Here is a 19,195-nt window from a genome sequence, read left to right as displayed (position 1 = left end):
GTATAGGTGTCCAGGGCCCGCGCCTGAAACAGGCGCTCGGCTCTTTGCAAATGCAAATAGGGGGTCTGACGGCTGTTTGAGGCCCCCTTTGTAAAATTGGGCTGCCTTAAAGATCAGGCCTGCTGCGTTCATGATAACCAGGTCTAACCGGCGGTCCTTAAAGGGATCACTGGAGGCCGTCACCATAAAGGTAAGTTTAAAAAAATACTTACCTGAATGTGGAGCCGGGAGGAGCAGGAATGTACCTCCTGGCTCTACAGTAGACCCGAAGACCATTGTCAGCCCCCCGTTTCATCCCCATCCTCCCAGGACCTACGTGAGGGCCGCTGCTGGGGAGGCAGCCGGCCCAACTTTGTCGTCATGGAGCCACTGGGGTATCCAGAGGCAGCTCGCTGGCAGTATGCTGGTGAGGCCCGAGGCCTAAATTCGGGTGAGCCTTGGGCCTCTGGTTTCTGGCGCATGCTCTCAGCGTGCCGCCTATTTCAGGCCCGACAGTGGGCCGAAATGAATTTCCACCTCTAGGTGGTAATACTGCTCATGACTCAGGTCAGAGCATGTGGAGTCATTAAATTTGGAGGTGAAAGCAGCTACTCTGATGGCTCTGTTGTTGAATGCACTGTTCAGCGAGGTACTGAGCCACACAAACCAGGAGGGCTCCAGGTTTGATCCATGGTCTGATCTCAGTCGAGGCAGTGCTAGGGGTGCTACAGTTGTCCTCAGTGCTCCTGGGTTAGAGAGGTAAAATAAGCAGAGCACTCACTTCTGACCACTACCCGATGACTGCTATGTGCTAGTGTGGAGGTCAGGCGGGGACTGGACTGTGATGAACCCCCCCCACCACGGTCAAATAGCATATAGCCATGTCAAGCACCCAGTGTCAGCATCCAGCACTACAAAGGTTAGGTATAACACAGCGAGATGCAGCATCGACTCCCTATTCTCGGCCCTGAAACTGTGCTTTGCTGCCAACCTCAGAAGAGCACCCCCCTACTGTACCCAGTATGACATTTTTCCACTTCACACACCAGCGATCCTGTGGGCTCCCTTGGTGAGATTGCCAATTAAATGCCAATGAGCACCAAAATAGGGGTCGGTTTGTGGTGTGGGCGCAGGCCTACTTGGAGGTGGGCCGAGGCTGCCCAAACTCATTTCACATAGGCCCTTTACCACCAGCAGATAGAGGAGGAGAAAGGCTCGTCTCTAACCCACTGCAATACCCAGACCCTCCAGCCATTTTTTCCTGAGCAAATTGGCGTAAAGAGGGATTGACTGATAATTTGTAGGTATAAACGAGTCACCCAGGTATATCTTTGGGACCTGACTCTAATGGAGCATTTACCTTACAATGCTGTACTGATGGCAGCTCGGAAACAAGGCACCGCTACTACCTTTGGAGGCACTGAGATTCACCCAAAGAGGCGGTTTTTCCCCAGGGGTTTCAGAGGCGACAATGTAAACGTTGCTTCCTGGTTGTGCTGGCTGCCGATCTATCTGGCCGTGGACAGGCTGGCCACTCAACAACAACAACAACAATTTGCATTTATATAGCGCCTTTGATGTCGTAAAATATCCCAAGGCGCTTCACAGGAGCGATTATCAAACAAAATTTCACACTGAGCCACATAAGGAGATATTAGGACAGGTGACCAAAAACTTGGTCAAAGAGGTAGGTTTAAAGGAGCGACTTAAAGGAGGAGAGAGAGGCGGAGAGGTTTAGGGAGGGAATTCCAGAGCTTAGGGCCTAGGCAGCTGAAGGCACGGCCGCCAATGGTGGAGCGATCCATATAGCCTGGTGATGTGGCATCCCAATCAGTGGGCCATTCGGGCCTTCCCCAGCCACCAGGGGGAGTTCAGCAACCAAGAAATAAAGTTGTGAGTTACGACTTTCAAATAGCTGTGCGTGTGTAACCTTAGGGATGGGCACTTGTTTCTCTGCTATTGCCAGTGCTGTCGTAGAAACATAATACGAGGGAACCATTCACTCTAACACCAACTGGCCTTTTGTGTTTAACTTGTCCGCAGTGACACATAGATTGGGATTACTCTTGCTGTAACATTGGTTTTCTTTTTCTGAATGCCTCCTGTTCTGTTTTTCTCTCTGATCTTTGGGCAGATCCCATTCTCCTGCTGATGTGATGATCATTGCCAAAGCCAACACCCCTTTGGAATACCCCACACAAGGGCTCCAAGTGAGGCCCCTCAAAACCATCGTGATACCAGGTCAGAAACTGCGCAGTGCAAACCGATACAAGAGATACAGCGCCACCTTCTAATAACTTTCAAGACTGAGATGGATAGATTGTTGTTGGGTAAGGGTATCGAGGGATATGGAGCAAAGGCGGGTAAATGGATATGAGGTACAGATCAGCCATGATCTAAATGAATGGCGGAGCTGACTCAAGGGGGCTGAATGGCCTCCTCCTCTTCCTGTGTAACAGGCTCGAGGGGCTGAATGGCCTCCTCCTGTTCCTGTGTAACAGGCTCGAGGGGCTGAACGGCCTCCTCCTCTTCCTGTGTAACAGGCTCGAGGGGCTGAACGGCCTCCTCCTCTTCCTGTGTAACAGGCTCGAGGGGCTGAACGGCCTCCTCCTCTTCCTGTGTAACAGGCTCGAGGGGCTGAACGGCCTCCTCCTCTTCCTGTGTAACAGGCTCGAGGGGCTGAATGGGCCTCCTCCTGTTCCTGTGTGACAGGCTCGAGGGGCTGAACGGCCTCCTCCTCTTCCTGTGTAACAGGCTCGAGGGGCTGAAGGGCCTCCTCCTGTTCCTGTGTGACAGGCTCGAGGGGCTGAACGGCCTCCTCCTCTTCCTGTGTAACAGGCTCGAGGGGCTGAACGGCCTCCTCCTGTTCCTGTGTAACAGGCTCGAGGGGCTGAACGGCCTCCTCCTCTTCCTGTGTAACAGGCTCGAGGGGCTGAACGGCCTCCTCCTCTTCCTGTGTAACAGGCTCGAGGGGCTGAACGGCCTCCTCCTCTTCCTGTGTAACAGGCTCGAGGGGCTGAACGGCCTCCTCCTCTTCCTGTTTGACAGGCACGAGGGGCTGAACGGTCTCCTCCTGTTCCTGTGTAACAGGCTCGAGGGGCTGAACGGCCTCCTCCTGTTCCTGTGTAACAGGCTCGAGGGGCTGAATGGCCTCCTCCTCTTCCTGTGTAACAGGCTCGAGGGGCTGAATGGCCTCCTCCTCTTCCTGTGTAACAGGCTCGAGGGGCTGAATGGGCCTCCTCCTCTTCCTGTGTAACAGGCTCGAGGGGCTGAACGGCCTCCTCCTCTTCCTGTGTAACAGGCTCGAGGGGCTGAACGGCCTCCTCCTGTTCCTGTGTAACAGGCTCGAGGGGCTGAATGGCCTCCTCCTCTTCCTATGTAACAGGCTCGAGGGGCTGAATGGCCTCCTCCTCTTCCTGTGTAACAGGCTCGAGGGGCTGAATGGCCTCCTCCTCTTCCTATGTAACAGGCTCGAGGGGCTGAACGGCCTCCTCCTGTTCCTGTGTAACAGGCTCGAGGGGCTGAACGGCCTCCTCCTGTTCCTGTGTAACAGGCTCGAGGGGCTGAATAGCCTCCTCCTCTTCCTGTGTAACAGGCTCGAGGGGCTGAATGGCCTCCTCCTCTTCCTGTGTAACAGGCTCGAGGGGCTGAACGGCCTCCTCCTCTTCCTGTTTGACAGGCTCGAGGGGCTGAACGGCCTCCTCCTGTTCCTGTGTAACAGGCTCGAGGGGCTGAACGGCCTCCTCCTGTTCCTATGTAACAGGCTCGAGGGGCTGAATGGCCTCCTCCTCTTCCTGTGTAACAGGCTCGAGGGGCTGAACGGCCTCCTCCTCTTCCTGTGTAACAGGCTCGAGGGGCTGAATGAACTCCTCCTCTTCCTGTGTAACAGGCTCGAGGGGCTGAACGGCCTCCTCCTGTTCCTGTGTAACAGGCTCGAGGGGCTGAACGGCCTCCTCCTCTTCCTGTGTAACAGGCTCGAGGGGCTGAAGGGCCTCCTCCTCTTCCTGTGTAACAGGCTCGAGGGGCTGAACGGCCTCCTCCTCTTCCTGTGTAACAGGCTCGAGGGGCTGAATGGCCTCCTCCTCTTCCTGTGTAACAGGCTCGAGGGGCTGAACGGCCTCCTCCTGTTCCTGTGTAACAGGCTCGAGGGGCTGAACGGCCTCCTCCTCTTCCTGTGTAACAGGCTCGAGGGGCTGAATGGGCCTCCTCCTGTTCCTGTGTAACAGGCTCGAGGGGCTGAATGGGCCTCCTCCTGTTCCTGTGTGACAGGCTCGAGGGGCTGAATAGCCTCCTCCTCTTCCTGTATAACAGGCTCGAGGGGCTGAATGGCCTCCTCCTGTTCCTGTGTAACAGGCTCGAGGGGCTGAACGGCCTCCTCCTCTTCCTGTGTAACAGGCTCGAGGGGCTGAATGGCCTCCTCCTCTTCCTGTGTAACAGGCTCGAGGGGCTGAACGGCCTCCTCCTGTTCCTGTATAACAGGCTCGAGGGGCTGAATAGCCTCCTCCTCTTCCTGTGTAACAGGCTCGAGGGGCTGAATGGCCTCCTCCTCTTCCTGTGTAACAGGCTCGAGGGGCTGAACGGCCTCCTCCTGTTCCTGTATAACAGGCTCGAGGGGCTGAATGGGCCTCCTCCTGTTCCTGTGTAACAGGCTCGAGGGGCTGAACGGCCTCCTCCTGTTCCTGTGTAACAGGCTCGAGGGGCTGAATAGCCTCCTCCTCTTCCTGTGTAACAGGCTCGAGGGGCTGAACGGCCTCCTCCTCTTCCTGTGTAACAGGCTCGAGGGGGGCTGAATGGGCCTCCTCCTGTTCCTGTGTAACAGGCTCGAGGGGCTGAACGGCCTCCTCCTGTTCCTGTGTAACAGGCTCGAGGGGCTGAACGGCCTCCTCCTCTTCCTGTGTAACAGGCTCGAGGGGCTGAATGGCCTCCTCCTCTTCCTGTGTAACAGGCTCGAGGGGCTGAATAGCCTCCTCCTCTTCCTGTGTAACAGGCTCGAGGGGCTGAACGGCCTCCTCCTGTTCCTGTGTAACAGGCTCGAGGGGCTGAACGGCCTCCTCCTGTTCCTGTGTGACAGGCTCGAGTGGCTGAATGGCCTCCTCCTGTTCCTGTGTAACAGGCTCGAGGGGCTGAATGGGCCTCCTCCTGTTCCTGTGTAACAGGCTCGAGGGGCTGAACGGCCTCCTCCTCTTCCTGTGTAACAGGCTCGAGGGGCTGAACGGTCTCCTCCTGTTCCTGTGTAACAGGCTCGAGGGGCTGAACGGCCTCCTCCTCTTCCTGTGTAACAGGCTCGAGGGGCTGAATGGGCCTCCTCCTGTTCCTGTGTAACAGGCTCGAGGGGCTGAACGGCCTCCTCCTCTTCCTGTATAACAGGCTCGAGGGGCTGAATGGCCTCCTCCTCTTCCTGTGTAACAGGCTCGAGGGGCTGAACGGCCTCCTCCTCTTCCTGTATAACAGGCTCGAGGGGCTGAACGGCCTCCTCCTGTTCCTGTGTAACAGGCTCGATGGGCTGAACGGCCTCCTCCTCTTCCTGTATAACAGGCTCGAGGGGCTGAACGGCCTCCTCCTGTTCCTGTGTAACAGGCTCGAGGGGCTGAATGGCCTCCTCCTGTTCCTGTGTAACAGGCTCGAGGGGCTGAATGGCCTCCTCCTCTTCCTGTGTAACAGGCTCGAGGGGCTGAATGGCCTCCTCCTCTTCCTGTGTAACAGGCTCGAGGGGCTGAACGGCCTCCTCCTGTTCCTGTGTAACAGGCTCGAGGGGCTGAACGGCCTCCTCCTCTTTCTGTGTAACAGGCTCGAGGGGCTGAACGGCCTCCTCCTCTTCCTGTGTAACAGGCTCGAGGGGCTGAATGGCCTCCTCCTGTTCCTGTGTAACAGGCTCGAGGGGCTGAAGGGCCTCCTCCTGTTCCTGTGTAACAGACTCGAGGGGCTGAAGGGCCTCCTCCTCTTCCTGTGTAACAGGCTCGAGGGGCTGAATAGCCTCCTCCTGTTCCTGTGTAACAGGCTCGAGGGGCTGAAGGGCCTCCTCCTGTTCCTGTGTAACAGGCTCGAGGGGCTGAATGGCCTCCTCCTCTTCCTGTGTAACAGGCTCGAGGGGCTGAAGGGCCTCCTCCTGTTCCTGTGTAACAGGCTCGAGGGGCTGAATGGCCTCCTCCTCTTCCTGTATAACAGGCTCGAGGGGCTGAATAGCCTCCTCCTCTTCCTGTGTAACAGGCTCGAGGGGCTGAACGGCCTCCTCCTCTTCCTGTATAACAGGCTCGAGGGGCTGAATGGCCTCCTCCTCTTCCTGTATAACAGGCTCGAGGGGCTGAATGGCCTCCTCCTCTTCCTGTATAACAGGCTCGAGGGGCTGAACGGCCTCCTCCTCTTCCTGTGTAACAGGCTCGAGGGGCTGAATAGCCTCCTCCTCTTCCTGTGTAACAGGCTCGAGGGGCTGAATAGCCTCCTCCTGTCCCTGTGTGACAGGCTCGAGGGGCTGAATAGCCTCCTCCTCTTCCTGTGTAACAGGCTCGAGGGGCTGAATGGCCTCCTCCTGTTCCTGTGTAACAGGCTCGAGGGGCTGAATAGCCTCCTCCTCTTCCTGTGTAACAGGCTCGAGGGGCTGAATGGCCTATTTATGTTTCAATGTTCCTGATAACTAGAGAAAGTGTTTGCCATTCAACAGAAAACAAGCTGGACTAGCACCAATCTGCTGAAAAGTCTGTTTGCGTGAGTCCCAATTAGTTATTTAATAAAGAAACTGGATTAGTGCCATCCCATAGAAAATGTGCTAAAATGCATAGCTTTCTTTTAGAGACTACCACGAAGAGTTAAATATAAGGCAGGTCCCATTAAAACATCTGCAGTGGAAGCAGGAAAACAGTGGCAGAGTAATGAGTGTGCCTCTTCCATGTTTTGTGATAGATGTAAAGAGAGACTTCTATTTATATAGCGCCTTTCACGACCGTAGGACGTCCCAAAGCTTTTTACATGGGTTTTGATAGAGTAAATAAGGAGAAACTGTTTCCAGTGGCAGGAGGGTCGGTAACCAGAGGACACAGATTTAATGGTAAATGTCAAAATAACCAGAGACGACATGAGGAAAATAATTTTACGCAGTGAGTTATGATCTGGAATGCGCTGCCTGAAAGGGCGGTGGAAGCAGATTCAATAGTAACTTTCAAAAGGGAATCAGATAAATACTTGAAGGGGAACAATTTACAAGGCTATGGGGAGAAAGCAGGGGGAGTGGGACTAATTGGATAGCTCTTTCAAAGAGCCAGCACAGGCACAATGGGCCAAGTGGCCTCCTTGTGTGCTGTATCATTGTATGATTCTACAGCCAATGAGATACCTTTGAAGTGTCGTCATTGTTGTAATGTAATGTAATGCGGCAGCCAATTTGCGCATAGCAAGATCCCACAAACAGCAATAAGATAAATGACCAGATAATCTGTTTTTAGGTGTTGGTTGAGGGATAAATATTGGCCCAGGAAACCTCCTCTGCTCTTCTATCAAATAGTGTCATGGGATCTTTTATGATGGTAGATAGGGACTTGGTTTAATATCTCATCTGAGAGACACCACCTCCGACAGTGCAGCATTCCCCTAAGAGTATCAGCATAGATTATGTAGTTAAGTCTCTGGAGTGGGACTTGAACCCATTGATCTTCTGACTCAGAGGCGAGAGTGCTACCACTGAGCCATGGCTGACACTACTGTAATCAGCTTGCTGACAGACACACCGGGGAGAATTTTCACTTTTACCGCTGAGGCAGGAGAGAAACCTCCATGGAGAGCTCAGTATGAAGCCCGGGCCATTTTCACTTGAATAATCCATGGCCGTCTCCCGCCCGAAACTGCAGGGTGAGAGGCCAGGTACCGGCAGGCGGGGGAAATTGTGTCGGGGGACTGTGGATACCGGGGACCCAGGGGTACGGTTCCCGGCGTGGTTAGTGCTGGGAGAGGGAGAAGCAAGGCCTTGGCTGGGGAGGCCCAATCCGTAAGGTGGCCTGGGTAGGAGCGCTCTTGCTCCTCTTGGCCCACAAGGAATCCTTAGAAAAGGTCTTTTGAGTGCCTACCCTGGCCTCTTCGATGACTGCCGCCATGACGTAGCTGTCGGGTTTGGCCCTGTGCAGGCTTCCCGATTTTGACAGCGAAAATTGCGTCGTGGCAACTGATGACGTCATCAGGCTGCGACGTCTGACTGGAAAGTAGGCCCCCCCCGGGCCTGCCTGGGGTAGGCAGGCCTGCCATGTCGGGGACGACCCCAGGCCATCTTAACCCCTTGCCCGCACCGTTCCGACCGGGTTGGGGTGGGGGAGGGGTTAAAATCAACCTCCGTGCGCCAGTAATTGTACAGAATGGCTGAAATATAATCAGACATTAAACTGAACTTCCACAGAATGTCATCCTTAGCTAAGACGTGGAAACATAAATGGCCCAAAATCTATAAATTACATGAAGAATCAAAAGGCTCGACTGCTTCTCCATTTTGTGCGAAAGAAAGAACTTGCATTTATATAGCGCCTTTCACGACCTCAGGCTGTAAAGCGCTTTACAGCCAATGAAGTACTTTTTTTGAAGTGTAGTCAATGTGTAATGTAGGAAACGCAGCAGCCAATTTGCGCACAGCAAGATCCCACAAACAGCAATGTGATAATGACCAGATAATCTGTTTTAGTGATGTTGGTTGAGGGATAAATATTGGCCCAGGACACCAGGAAGAACTCCCCTGCTCTTCTTCCAATAGCATGATGGGAACTTTTACGTCCAGCTGAGAGGTAGACAGGGCCTTGGTTTAATATCTCATCCGAAAGACGGCAACTCCGACAGTGTAGCACTCCCTCGGTATTGAGTGTCAGCCTAGATTTTGTGCTCAAGTCTCTGGAGTGGGACTTGAACCCACAACCTTCTGACTCAGAGGCAAGAGTGCTACCAACTGAGCCACACTGTATAAAATAATGTACATTTTACTGTAATAGGTGGAATTCGCTTTAAGATGAAATACGGGATTTGATACAAAACTCCACGGTTGTTAAAGATTCACTGAGAAATGGGAGTAATGTTTCACCAACAAACGTCAAACACACTGACTATTTAAAGTCTAGGAACTAATTAGTGTTATTACTATACTTGTGGCTAAGTGATCCTTTTGAAATAAATAATTTGTCGATGAATTGCAAGGATTTTAACACAATATCAACATAAACCCGGTAGTGTGGTGGTTAGGATATTGGATTATAGTTGGGTGGCGTTCTTCGTTTGTACTTTCCTTGCGATTTGTGACAAGAGATGGCGAGTTCAAATCCCACCACCTCAAGTCGTGAATTTGAATTCAATCGATTTGGTCATTTGTTGGCCGGCGCCAGAAAAAGTGACCATGAAGCTGTCGGATTATTGTAAAAACCCAACTGGTTCACTGATGTCCTTTAGGGAAGGAAACCTGCTCTCCTTACCCGGTCTGGCCTACACGTGACTTCAGTCCCACACCAACGTGGTTGACTCTCAATACCCTCGGGGCAATTAGGGATGGACAATAAATGCGGCCTTGTTGCTCACATCCTGAGAATGAATTTGTTTTAAATGGAGGAGAATGTGGCTTTACTCTTAACATTTTTGCCCCTCCCTTTTTGCAGGTTTAAGTTTACAAGCTCCATCTAGGAAACTGTATCGGGTAAGATATTTACAACCAATCATGTCTTGAAATGTTAGAACGTATTCTTATTTGACTCTATTTGTATGAAGGCCCAGCACCATTGCACAGTAACTTCTAACCAGCTCCTCCACTGATGTCACCAGCACTTATTGCTTATATTAATTATTTAAGAGAAAAAAAAAGTTTTTCACCACTAGGACCTGGTCCGAATGCAGCTCAGATTGATGGGATGAAAGTCTCCTCTGTCTACTGGCTGTGAAATGAGTTTGGACAGTCTGAATCCAACTCCTAATGGGCTTGGGGGTCACAGCCCCAAAACTACCCCTAATTTGGCCCAAATTGGTAATCTCACTAAGAGATCCATAGGAAGGAAATGGAAATTGTGATGCTGATGCAGTGAGGGGCTGCTCTTTTGAAGTAGGAACTGAGGTACATTTTGGGGTAGAGTAGTTGGAGCTTTATTCTGTGCCATACCTGATCTGGGAGTGCTTGATGCTCACACTCAAGCCTTGAGCGGGAAAATGGGAGGGGGAGGGGGCAAGTGATTTGGGACGTCAGGAATGTCACTCATTGGTAGCTTGACATTGTGCGGGGGCGGAATTCCTTTCTAATTGACACGGGTGATGGGATGGATGAAGGGGGAACGTATGGCCACTCGGGTGCGGCCTATGACTCCTTGAACTGTGGTAAATCTAGCAGCCCTTGCTTTCCGCCTCTGTCCACAGATAATTGGTTAATGTTACTGAATGGGGGCCCCACAGCAGAACACACAATGATCAGTGAGAAATAAGCTTTTCACGGCACCTTTTAAAAGAGCGAATGGCCCCTTTAAATCAAATTCTGCCTTTCCGTTGCCACCTAGCAACGCTGGACACCTGTTTATCTGGGTGTGATTTACATTTAGCCATAAATGAGGTGGTAACGACGGAATATGGGATGCATGACATCACCGCCTTGTTTACATACACCTGCCCCTTTTCGAGAAGTCCCTTCCGGCGCCCGGGAGGAGCGACATCGGAAAACCAAGCTGGCAAAGACAGTGGGTGGGGATCTGGCGGCATGAATCCGTGCCCCATGCCTCGTCCCTGCCAGCCAAATCAGATGGTGAAAATCGGAGATTTTCCAATCGGTTACAACAGGTGAATAGTGAACATGGTGGAGTGGAAAACGCAGCGGAATTCCGTCATGGCGCCTCGCTCCCTCATTTAGCGCCGATTCCAATTTGGCTCTTCGACTCCGCACTGCTGCTGGCAACTCCCGTCAGTTTACTGCTTATAACATTAAAACGAGGCCAGAATGACATAATAATATCCCTCGCATATTTTTCCCGGCGTTCCCGGAGGGATTTTGTTGACTCGTCCACCCAAGGCCTATTTAAAATGGCCGTCCAGCTTTGCTAGGGACCAAACTGTTCCCTGAAATGGATCCCAATGTGAGATCAGTAGCAGCATTTTGAGGCTGCTTCTGCATCTTTTTCCTTTTTTTGCCCTCCGTCCTTACGTGTGGGGTCAGCTGACTAAAGGTCGGGCAGAAGGTCTTTCTACACCGCCTGACTTCGGGCCAAGCGTACACCTGATCGAAAAATCTCGGCCACTGGCTCACAGCACGAAGGGTTGGCCATGGCAATATAGATCCAACTGGGCTCGTGATTCTTCATACCAGGAGTATGCAAGTCAGATGTGGCATTCTGGTGCTACAGCAGAGGGCGCCAGAGATCAGCATTAACCAAAATAAGTGTGGACAACAACAACTTGCATTTATATAGCGCCTTTAACGTAGTAAAGTGTCCCAAAGTGCTTCACAGGAGCGATTATCAAATAAAATTTAATTTAAATCTGAGATGGATAGCTTTTTGGCAATCAAAGGTATTAAGGGATATGGGCCCAAGGCAGGTATATGGAGTTAGATCACAGATCAGCCATGATCTTATCAAATGGCGGAGCAGGCACGAGGGGCTGAATGGCCTCCTCCTGTTCCTATGTTCCTAAAATTCGACGTCGAGCCACATAAGGTGATATTAGGACAGGTGACCAAAAGCTTGGTCAAAGAGGCAGGTTTTAAGGAGCATCTTAAAGGAGGAGAGAGGTAGAGAGGCGGAGAGGTTTAGGGAGGGAATTCCAGAGCTTAGGGCCTAGGCAGCTGAAGGCACGGCCGCCAATGGTGGAGCGATGAAAATTGGGGATGTGCAAGAGGCCAGAATTGGAGGAGCGCAGAGATCTCGGAGGGTTGTAGAGCTGGAGGAGGTTACAGAGATAGGGAGGGGGCGAGGCTATGGAGGGATTTGAAAACAAGGATGAGAATTTTAAATTCGAGGCGTTCCCAGACCGGGAGCCAATGTAGGTCAGTGAGCACAGGGGGTGATGGGTGAACGGGACTTGGTGAGAGTTAGGATACGGGCAGCAGAGTTTTAGATGAGCTGAAGTTTATGGAGGGTGGAAGATGGGAGGCCGGTCAGGAGAGTATTGGAATAGTCCAGTCTGGAGGTAACAAAGGCACGAATGAGGGTTTCAGCAGCAGATGAGCTAAGACAAGTTGAATATAGTGCGTTGAATATGGGGGTGCACAACTTCTGGGCTACTGCTATTTTAGTGGGGGCATCGAAACGTCAGGCGCCTCATTAGCCCATGCAAATCGGGTTCGAATTATGTCAATAGGACACTGATACAATTTTGAAGTACCAATGGATAGACCGTGCCCCCGCAAGCTCCACCCATTGGTACTTGACGTAGAGTGGCCTAACTAGTGGTCCTTAAAGGGACCCCTACAGGCCGCTTCAAAACTAAGAGTTTTAAATGACGCCCCTCCCACCTGATGCGCGACCCTCCCTCACGCTTGCCTTTACCCCCCCCTTAACCTACCTGGTCCAGCTTGGCTCTGCAGGTTTTGCTGCCCTCCCTGATTGGCGAGCTGCTCCGAATGGGCAGGCAGCTTGCTGAGGCCCATGAAGATGGGTTTGGGCCACCGGGGGGGGCCCCGCTGTCACCGGGCGGGCAGCAGCCTCGCTTTGCCCACCTCCTGCCCGATAGAGGTGGTCACTTCTAAAATCAACCCCATGGTTTCAAACATTGGCCTAGAAATTGAATCGGGCCTCGATCTTGGAGGCCAGAAGTCCCGACGCCTGAAACAGGCAGGAGCCTCGTACGTAGACGCCATTTTCGTCTCTGCCCCCCCCCCCCCCCGTTGCCATCGCCAGTTCCTGCTCTTGCCCACCAATGGTCAGGAGACGACCATTTCCAGCGATGATTAAAGGGATCCTCTACTGCAGTTAGGGAAAACTGATTGGAGGTTTGGGAGGCATTTTTTATGGCAGTCGCTTGTGGGTTTTGCACCTTACAGGTTTTGAAATGTTGTGTACTTGGTGCTGTAGGTTCTACACACCTGTTGGCTGTTGCTCTAAAGCGCTGCTTTTTTCCATTCCCGATGCTTATACTCCTCCCCTTTAAGATGCCGCAGCAGGCCCTTCACATTCGGTCACCTCTGCCTGATTTCCCACCTTCAGATCAGCGAGCTCCTTATTGGGGGCGCCTTTCACGCTGGCAGCTCGCCGACCACATTATAATGAGGGCCCAAGAATCAAAATGGATTGGATCCCACACTGACTCCTCGGAGCGGTCCTAGGCCCCGCCCACCGCCCGCCCGAATAACGCTCAAACTGAAAATCACACCCAGCACATTTCTGTTACAGTGATATTGGCCAGTGAATGCTTAATGTATTTGCCTGACATTGCTTGGTTTGCTGGTTCACATTGGGTTAATGCCTCCATTAAATGAACAGACAGAGCGGTGCCCTGCTCCTCTGTAAACGTGAGCTCATCCAAAGCTCCGCTGCCCATATCCTAACTCGCACCGAGTCCTGTTCACCCATCACCCACTGTGCTCGCTGACCTACATTGGCAACGCCTCGATTTTAAAATTCTCATCCTTGTTTTCAAATCCTTCCATGGCCTCACCCCTCCCTATCTCTGTAACCTCCTCCAGCTCTACAACCCTCCGAGATCTCTGCACTCCTCCAATCCCTGCCTCTTGTACATCCCCGATTTTAATCGCTCCACCATTGGCGGCCGTGCCTTCAGCTGCCTAGGTCCTAAGCTCTGGAATTCCCTCCCTAAACCTCTCCGCCTCTCTACCTCTCTCTCCTCCTTTAAGACGCTCCTTAAAACCTACCTCTTTGACCAAGCTTTTGGTCACCTGTCCTAATATCTCCTTATGTGGTTCGGTGTCAAATTTTGTTTGATAATCGCTCCTGTGAAGCACCTTGGGACGTTTTACTACATTAAAGGCGCTATATAAATGCAAGTTGTTGCAGTTATGAAGCTTTTCTTTTGCACCAATATCAGCAACAGTAATTTCTAGGCTCAAATCTCAGACAGTGATAACTTCTATATTTTCTGCCAATAGAAGACGAAATCTTTTGATTTCAACAAAGCTCTTTATCTTGTCTACAAAGTTTCAAAAGTAAATCTGTCCCGGGAACTGTTCAAACCAGCCGGCCAAAAAACAAGAACTGGATTTGAATCTTTTCACGAAGGTATCTCAAAAATGTTGTGCCGCTGGTTCACTCTCCTGCAGTGAATAAGCCCTGACTTTATGTGTTCCCACTTGTCACCTAGTCCATGCTGGTCTCACCGTGCCCAGCTATACAGCATGTACTCATTTCAGACTGGTATCTGCTCAGAGCGATTGGCCCCTGGCAGTGCTGAGTTATACTGCCAGTGGTGCATCGTGGTCTTGTCGGACAATGTGGAGTTCTGCACATGGGCAGAACGGGCCCATTATTTTTTTTTATTGCTGGAGTTGCTTGGCTCCATTCTTAAAAGAAAAAAGAACTTGTCTTAATACAGCATCTCTCCGAGACATCGCAAAGCACAAACATTACTTTGAAGTGCAGTGACGGTTGTTATGTAAGCAAACGGGCCAGCTATTTTCCTAATGGGAAATATAGAAGGAAGCTCCAGCAGAGCTTTTTAAATTTCACGTTGCATTGATTGCAGTTATACTGCCCAAGCTGTGTGGGATTGTACCCTCAAACCACTTGCTCAGGGTAACTGCTGAAATCACCCCCTTTAACACCAACGGGATGATTTCTTTTTGGGCAACTGGATGTGCGGCCGCCATGGAAACCCATCCCCATTTTAAAGGAGTCATCAAACCGAGCTACTGAGAAATTCATTGGTAGAATTTCTGTTCGTCCGATATGGAGTGTGGACTGTTCCCCGGCAGAGTCAATCCCCAGGGTCAAACCCAAGGTCAATCCCCAAGGTCAAACCCAAGGTCAGTCCCCAGGGTCAAACCCAAGGTCAATCCCCAGGGTCAAACCCAAGGTCAATCCCCAGGGTCAATCCCCAGGGTCAGTCCCCAGGGTCAAACCCCAAGGTCAATCCCCAAGGTCAATCCCCAAGGTCAATCCCCAAGGTCAAACCCAAGGTCAAACCCAAGGTCAATCCCCAGGGTCAAACCCAAGGTCAATCCCCAGGGTCAATCCCCAGAGTCAAACCCGAGGGTCAATCCCCAGAGTCAATCCCACTCACCTAAATCCAGAGACCGTAGGTGAAGGTTGACATCAGCCTAGAGCCAGAATTTTCTGCTCCAAAGGAATCCTAGGGCACAATGAGTGAGGCTTTGACCTTGTAATCGCAGCTGCACTGGAACGGAACATCATTGGCTCCATGAGTAAAAATGAGCATTTTGTTTTGAATTGATTAATTTTGGTGGGTTTACAATTTTACAAGTTTACTTTGACTCATATAGAGTCATAGGGGGCCATTTTAACTGTATCCGCCTGGCAGGAACAGACGGTAATGTCCCGAAAATTGGGGTGAATCACTTACTGCCCCATTCCCGCTAATTGGGGTCCCATGACCGTATATAAGACCTGAATGCAATTTTGAGGTACCAATGGGCGGAGCATGCATCACACACTATTGGAACCTAGCATTCAGCAGGCTAACCAGCAGTCCTTAAAGGGACCACCACAAATCACTCTTGAAAAGGTAGGTTTTAGTTTTTCTCTTCAATTTTTGTCAGGCCAAGAGGAGCCTGAATGCTCTTCCTGGCCCCACAGAAATCTTCTGGCCCGCTGTTTGCCTAACTGTGTGCCCAGCCCCTGCAATTGTACCCCCCTCGCCAGGTTAACATTTCTAGCTCAGCTCCAAGTTGGAGCAGCCGGAATTCTTGCCCCCACCGACCACGCTGGCAGCTCGCTAGGAATATGGTAATGAAGCCCAGCCCTCCAAATGGCTCAGGCCTCACGCTGAGGACGTTAGGCAGACAAATCCCCAATTCAGTCAATCACTCATTTTTGCCCATCGGACATGTGACACTTTCAGGTGTGACGCCTTCGAAGGGTGTGATGTGACACATGCACACTAGCAGCAAGTCTATCAATTGATGATATTATCACACGGCTCACGATACGATCACAACCCCTCGAGGGCAGGCTCGAAACACTACGTTTCTGCTCTTTTCCTTGCTTGGGTACCCCTACATTACGACATCCCAGGCCGAGAGGAGAAGTGGCCTCTCCATTAATGCCACTTTGAAACCAGTCACCAAGAGATCCACAAAAGGGCATGGGAAGGGTCTCAGCCTGGCATTTCCTCCCTCCTTCAGGTCACGACACAGGCCTGGAGCTCAGCTTGTGGGGATCACAGGCCCGAACCCACAGGGCGCCAACCTGCGATGTGGCACTCAGCCGTTCAGATGCACTCTGCCTCAATTTCTACTTTTTCAATCGGTCTCATATTTTACAGGTCAATCTAACAGCAGCTCTGGGAACTTTTGATGTGGCGGCAGAGGTCGAAGGGGTCAAGATCGAAGGTGAAGGGGAGATGCACCTGTCTCTCTCGAGCTCTCAAGTGGACAACCTGAACCGCCAGCTCCAATTTGTCACCTACACCAACACCGTCTTCAACCCCAACACGGCCGACACAGGTGCGTATCCAGATCAGGGGGAGCTAAGTAATGAATTATGTTGTACGAATAAGAGCCCAGGGGAGGATCTAGGACCGGTGATGGTCTAATGATATTAGCTTATCTTCTGTGGCATTGCTTACAAGTCTGTGATCTGGAGCACAGTTGCGATGCTTAACCTCTAAGATGGAGCTGTGCTTAACATGGCCTGTCCCTTTAAGGGCACTGCTCAGGTGGGGAAGTGGTTTAAGTAGGCATATTCTGAGGTCAAGTAGGGGTTCATTGTTGCTCGTATGTCAATGGCTCCTGCCAGGATATCAAAGTTAGAAAAACCAGCATGAAGTGATTAGCCTTTTCTTTTTCTTAATACTTTTAACATGTGGTGTCTGAGGTGTTATAGGTGCATCCTGGACACGCACTTTCATACATACTAGCAGATGTCCCATGGCATTGCTCATGGCGACTCAAGGGTTTAACACTGTTGCAGGAGAGGGGGTGCTGGAGTGTGGAAGTGGGGGAGGAGCATATCTCGCCATTGACAGAATTTGGAGGTTTGTAAGAGATCTCCCCAGACGCAGTGAAGTAAGTATTCCTTTGACTGATTTCTGGAAAATATATAGTTAGTATTTTCCTTACCCATTGTGGGTCGATAAATAAATAAATGATTCCCTCTCAAATAGCATAATTACATAAATAAATAAGTCTCTGCAGAAAAATGGGGGAGGACATCTTTCCTTTCATAGTTCATCTGTTTAGGGTATGGGTTTTCTACAGTGAAGGTCTAGAAAATTTAAGAAAAGATTAAACTAATTTGCATTTTCCTTTTTTGTCAAGTATTTCTTCACCAGTACTTAGGTTATTGTTTAAATAAACAATTTAATTCAGCGCTGAAGAGTCACCCTCCAGAACCCACGACAAGTCATTCCAACTCGAGTCCTTCCCCACTCGTGGGATTTCTCCTCAGTTGTATCTATGTTTGCCCCTCTTACTGTACTTGCTGACTGTAGTTACTGGAGATCAGCCGTTATATGTATACTTGCCTCTGCTTTCAAATTTACCTCAGAACAATTTGGAGAGTTCATGCTTTACCTTGTTACGTAGAATTACATAGAATGTACAGCACAGAAATAGGCCATTCGGCCCAACTGGTCCATGCTGGTGTTTATGCTCCACACGAGCCTCCTCCCTCCCCTCTTCATCTCACCCTATCAGCATATCCTTCTATTCCTTTTTCCCTCATGTGTTTATCGAGCTTCCCCTTAAATGTGTCACTACTATTCGCCTCAACTACTCCTCGTGGTAGCGAGTTCCACATTCTCACCACTACTCCCTCACAAATGGTAACATTTTCTCTTATACAAAAAAAAACAATTCCAGCTACTTTCGCTACTCCCAAGGGAGTTTTCTCAGTAATTTTCCACTGATAGACAGGAGAGGAGGAGGCAGGACTTGTAAACAGCAAAGTCCTAGCACACACTGTGAATTGTCTTGCTGTCAATCGTAAGAGATTTCTGGAAGTTGTGAGCTCAGATGTATCCTGGGAACTGTAGCCTGCTGCCTTAAGTCTCCTCAGCTGACAATGAGAAGCTTAGGATGCCAGATGGATTCCAGACTGAGGCTTTTCAAGTAGGCACCGATCTCCAAGGGAAAACATCATTACAGACAAATACTATTGTCACGGAAATTGCTATTATTTAGATAAGTTTCATTGTTTCTTGTAAATTTTATCAATTTTTAATGTCTTTATTATGTTGTAAAATCTCATTTCCATTAGTAAGGTTGGTGGAGAATCCTAGATGGTGACCAAAAGGATTTTCAAAAACTATTTGAGATGATTAGATTGAATCCCCTTTCCATTATTGATAGAGTGTACTGATTATTTGTGCGTGATTAGTTGTTTTCATATGTTCTTTGTAGTTCCTTATTGGAAGGGTATCTACCTGATTTCCTCACGTTTGATTGGTATATTCCGTACCTGCTCAGTAGTGATTTATCGCTGTTTTATGCATATGGAGTTTGAGCCGATGCAGAAATTTGTGTTAGACACATGCTTTTACATATATGCATAATGTATTTGTATGTGCCTTCAGCTGCCTACGCCCTAAGCTCTGGAATTCCCTCCCTAAACCTCTCTGCCTCTCCTCCTTTAAGATGCTTCTTAAAACCTACCTCTTTGACCAAGCTTTTGGTCACCTGTCCTAATATCTCCTTATGTGGCTCGGTATCAAATTTTGTCTGATAATCGCTCCTGTGAAGAGCCTCGGGACGTTTTACTATGTTAAAGGGGCTAGATAAATGCAAATTGTTGTTGTTGTATTGATATCTATCTATACATATTTGTATTCATATATATAATATATATATGGTGCTACTCATGGTAAGTCAGGTAATGTTCTATTTGATAAGGACAGGAAAGTCATACCATGTAAAATAGAATGTGTTCCTTCAAGGCTAGAAGGTGTTATTGTTTGTTTGAAATGAATGGCGGGCATCATTCACAGATCAGAACCCTGGCTCTGTTTGATCGGCAGGTTTGTTAAGAGTTTGTAGACATTTTGCAACTGGTATGATGTTGGAGGAGCTGAAAGGCCATATCTTAAGATTGTTTTACATCTGAAGGCAACGTAGCTGAGTGCAGGAGGTAGAAAGTGTGAATGATCTCAGTTGCAAGAAGTG

At 50.1% G+C, this 19,195-nt stretch overlaps 1 protein-coding gene and 1 long non-coding RNA gene across 4 annotated transcripts in view; one reads left to right on the top strand and one right to left on the bottom strand.

Moving 5' to 3' along the window:
* LOC137307282 (uncharacterized) overlaps positions 1-19,195 on the bottom strand; it is a 132,248-nt gene that overhangs the window by 33,035 nt on the left and 80,018 nt on the right. The window lies entirely within an intron of this gene.
* LOC137307279 (beta-1,4 N-acetylgalactosaminyltransferase 1-like) overlaps positions 1-19,195 on the top strand; it is an 85,231-nt gene that overhangs the window by 32,664 nt on the left and 33,372 nt on the right. For all 3 annotated transcript variants that reach the window (XM_067976725.1, XM_067976726.1, XM_067976724.1), the window contains exons 4-6: positions 2,114-2,220; positions 9,591-9,628; positions 16,360-16,540. In XM_067976725.1, coding sequence (XP_067832826.1) covers positions 2,114-2,220; positions 9,591-9,628; positions 16,360-16,540 — 326 coding nt within the window. The remainder of the gene's footprint in view (positions 1-2,113; positions 2,221-9,590; positions 9,629-16,359; positions 16,541-19,195) is intronic.

The sequence above is a fragment of the Heptranchias perlo genome, chromosome X (genome assembly GCF_035084215.1).
Source record: "Heptranchias perlo isolate sHepPer1 chromosome X, sHepPer1.hap1, whole genome shotgun sequence".
Lineage (NCBI taxonomy): Eukaryota > Metazoa > Chordata > Chondrichthyes > Hexanchiformes > Hexanchidae > Heptranchias > Heptranchias perlo.
Note: the sequence above shows the minus strand (reverse complement) of the source record. Positions and strands in the feature narration are given on the sequence as shown.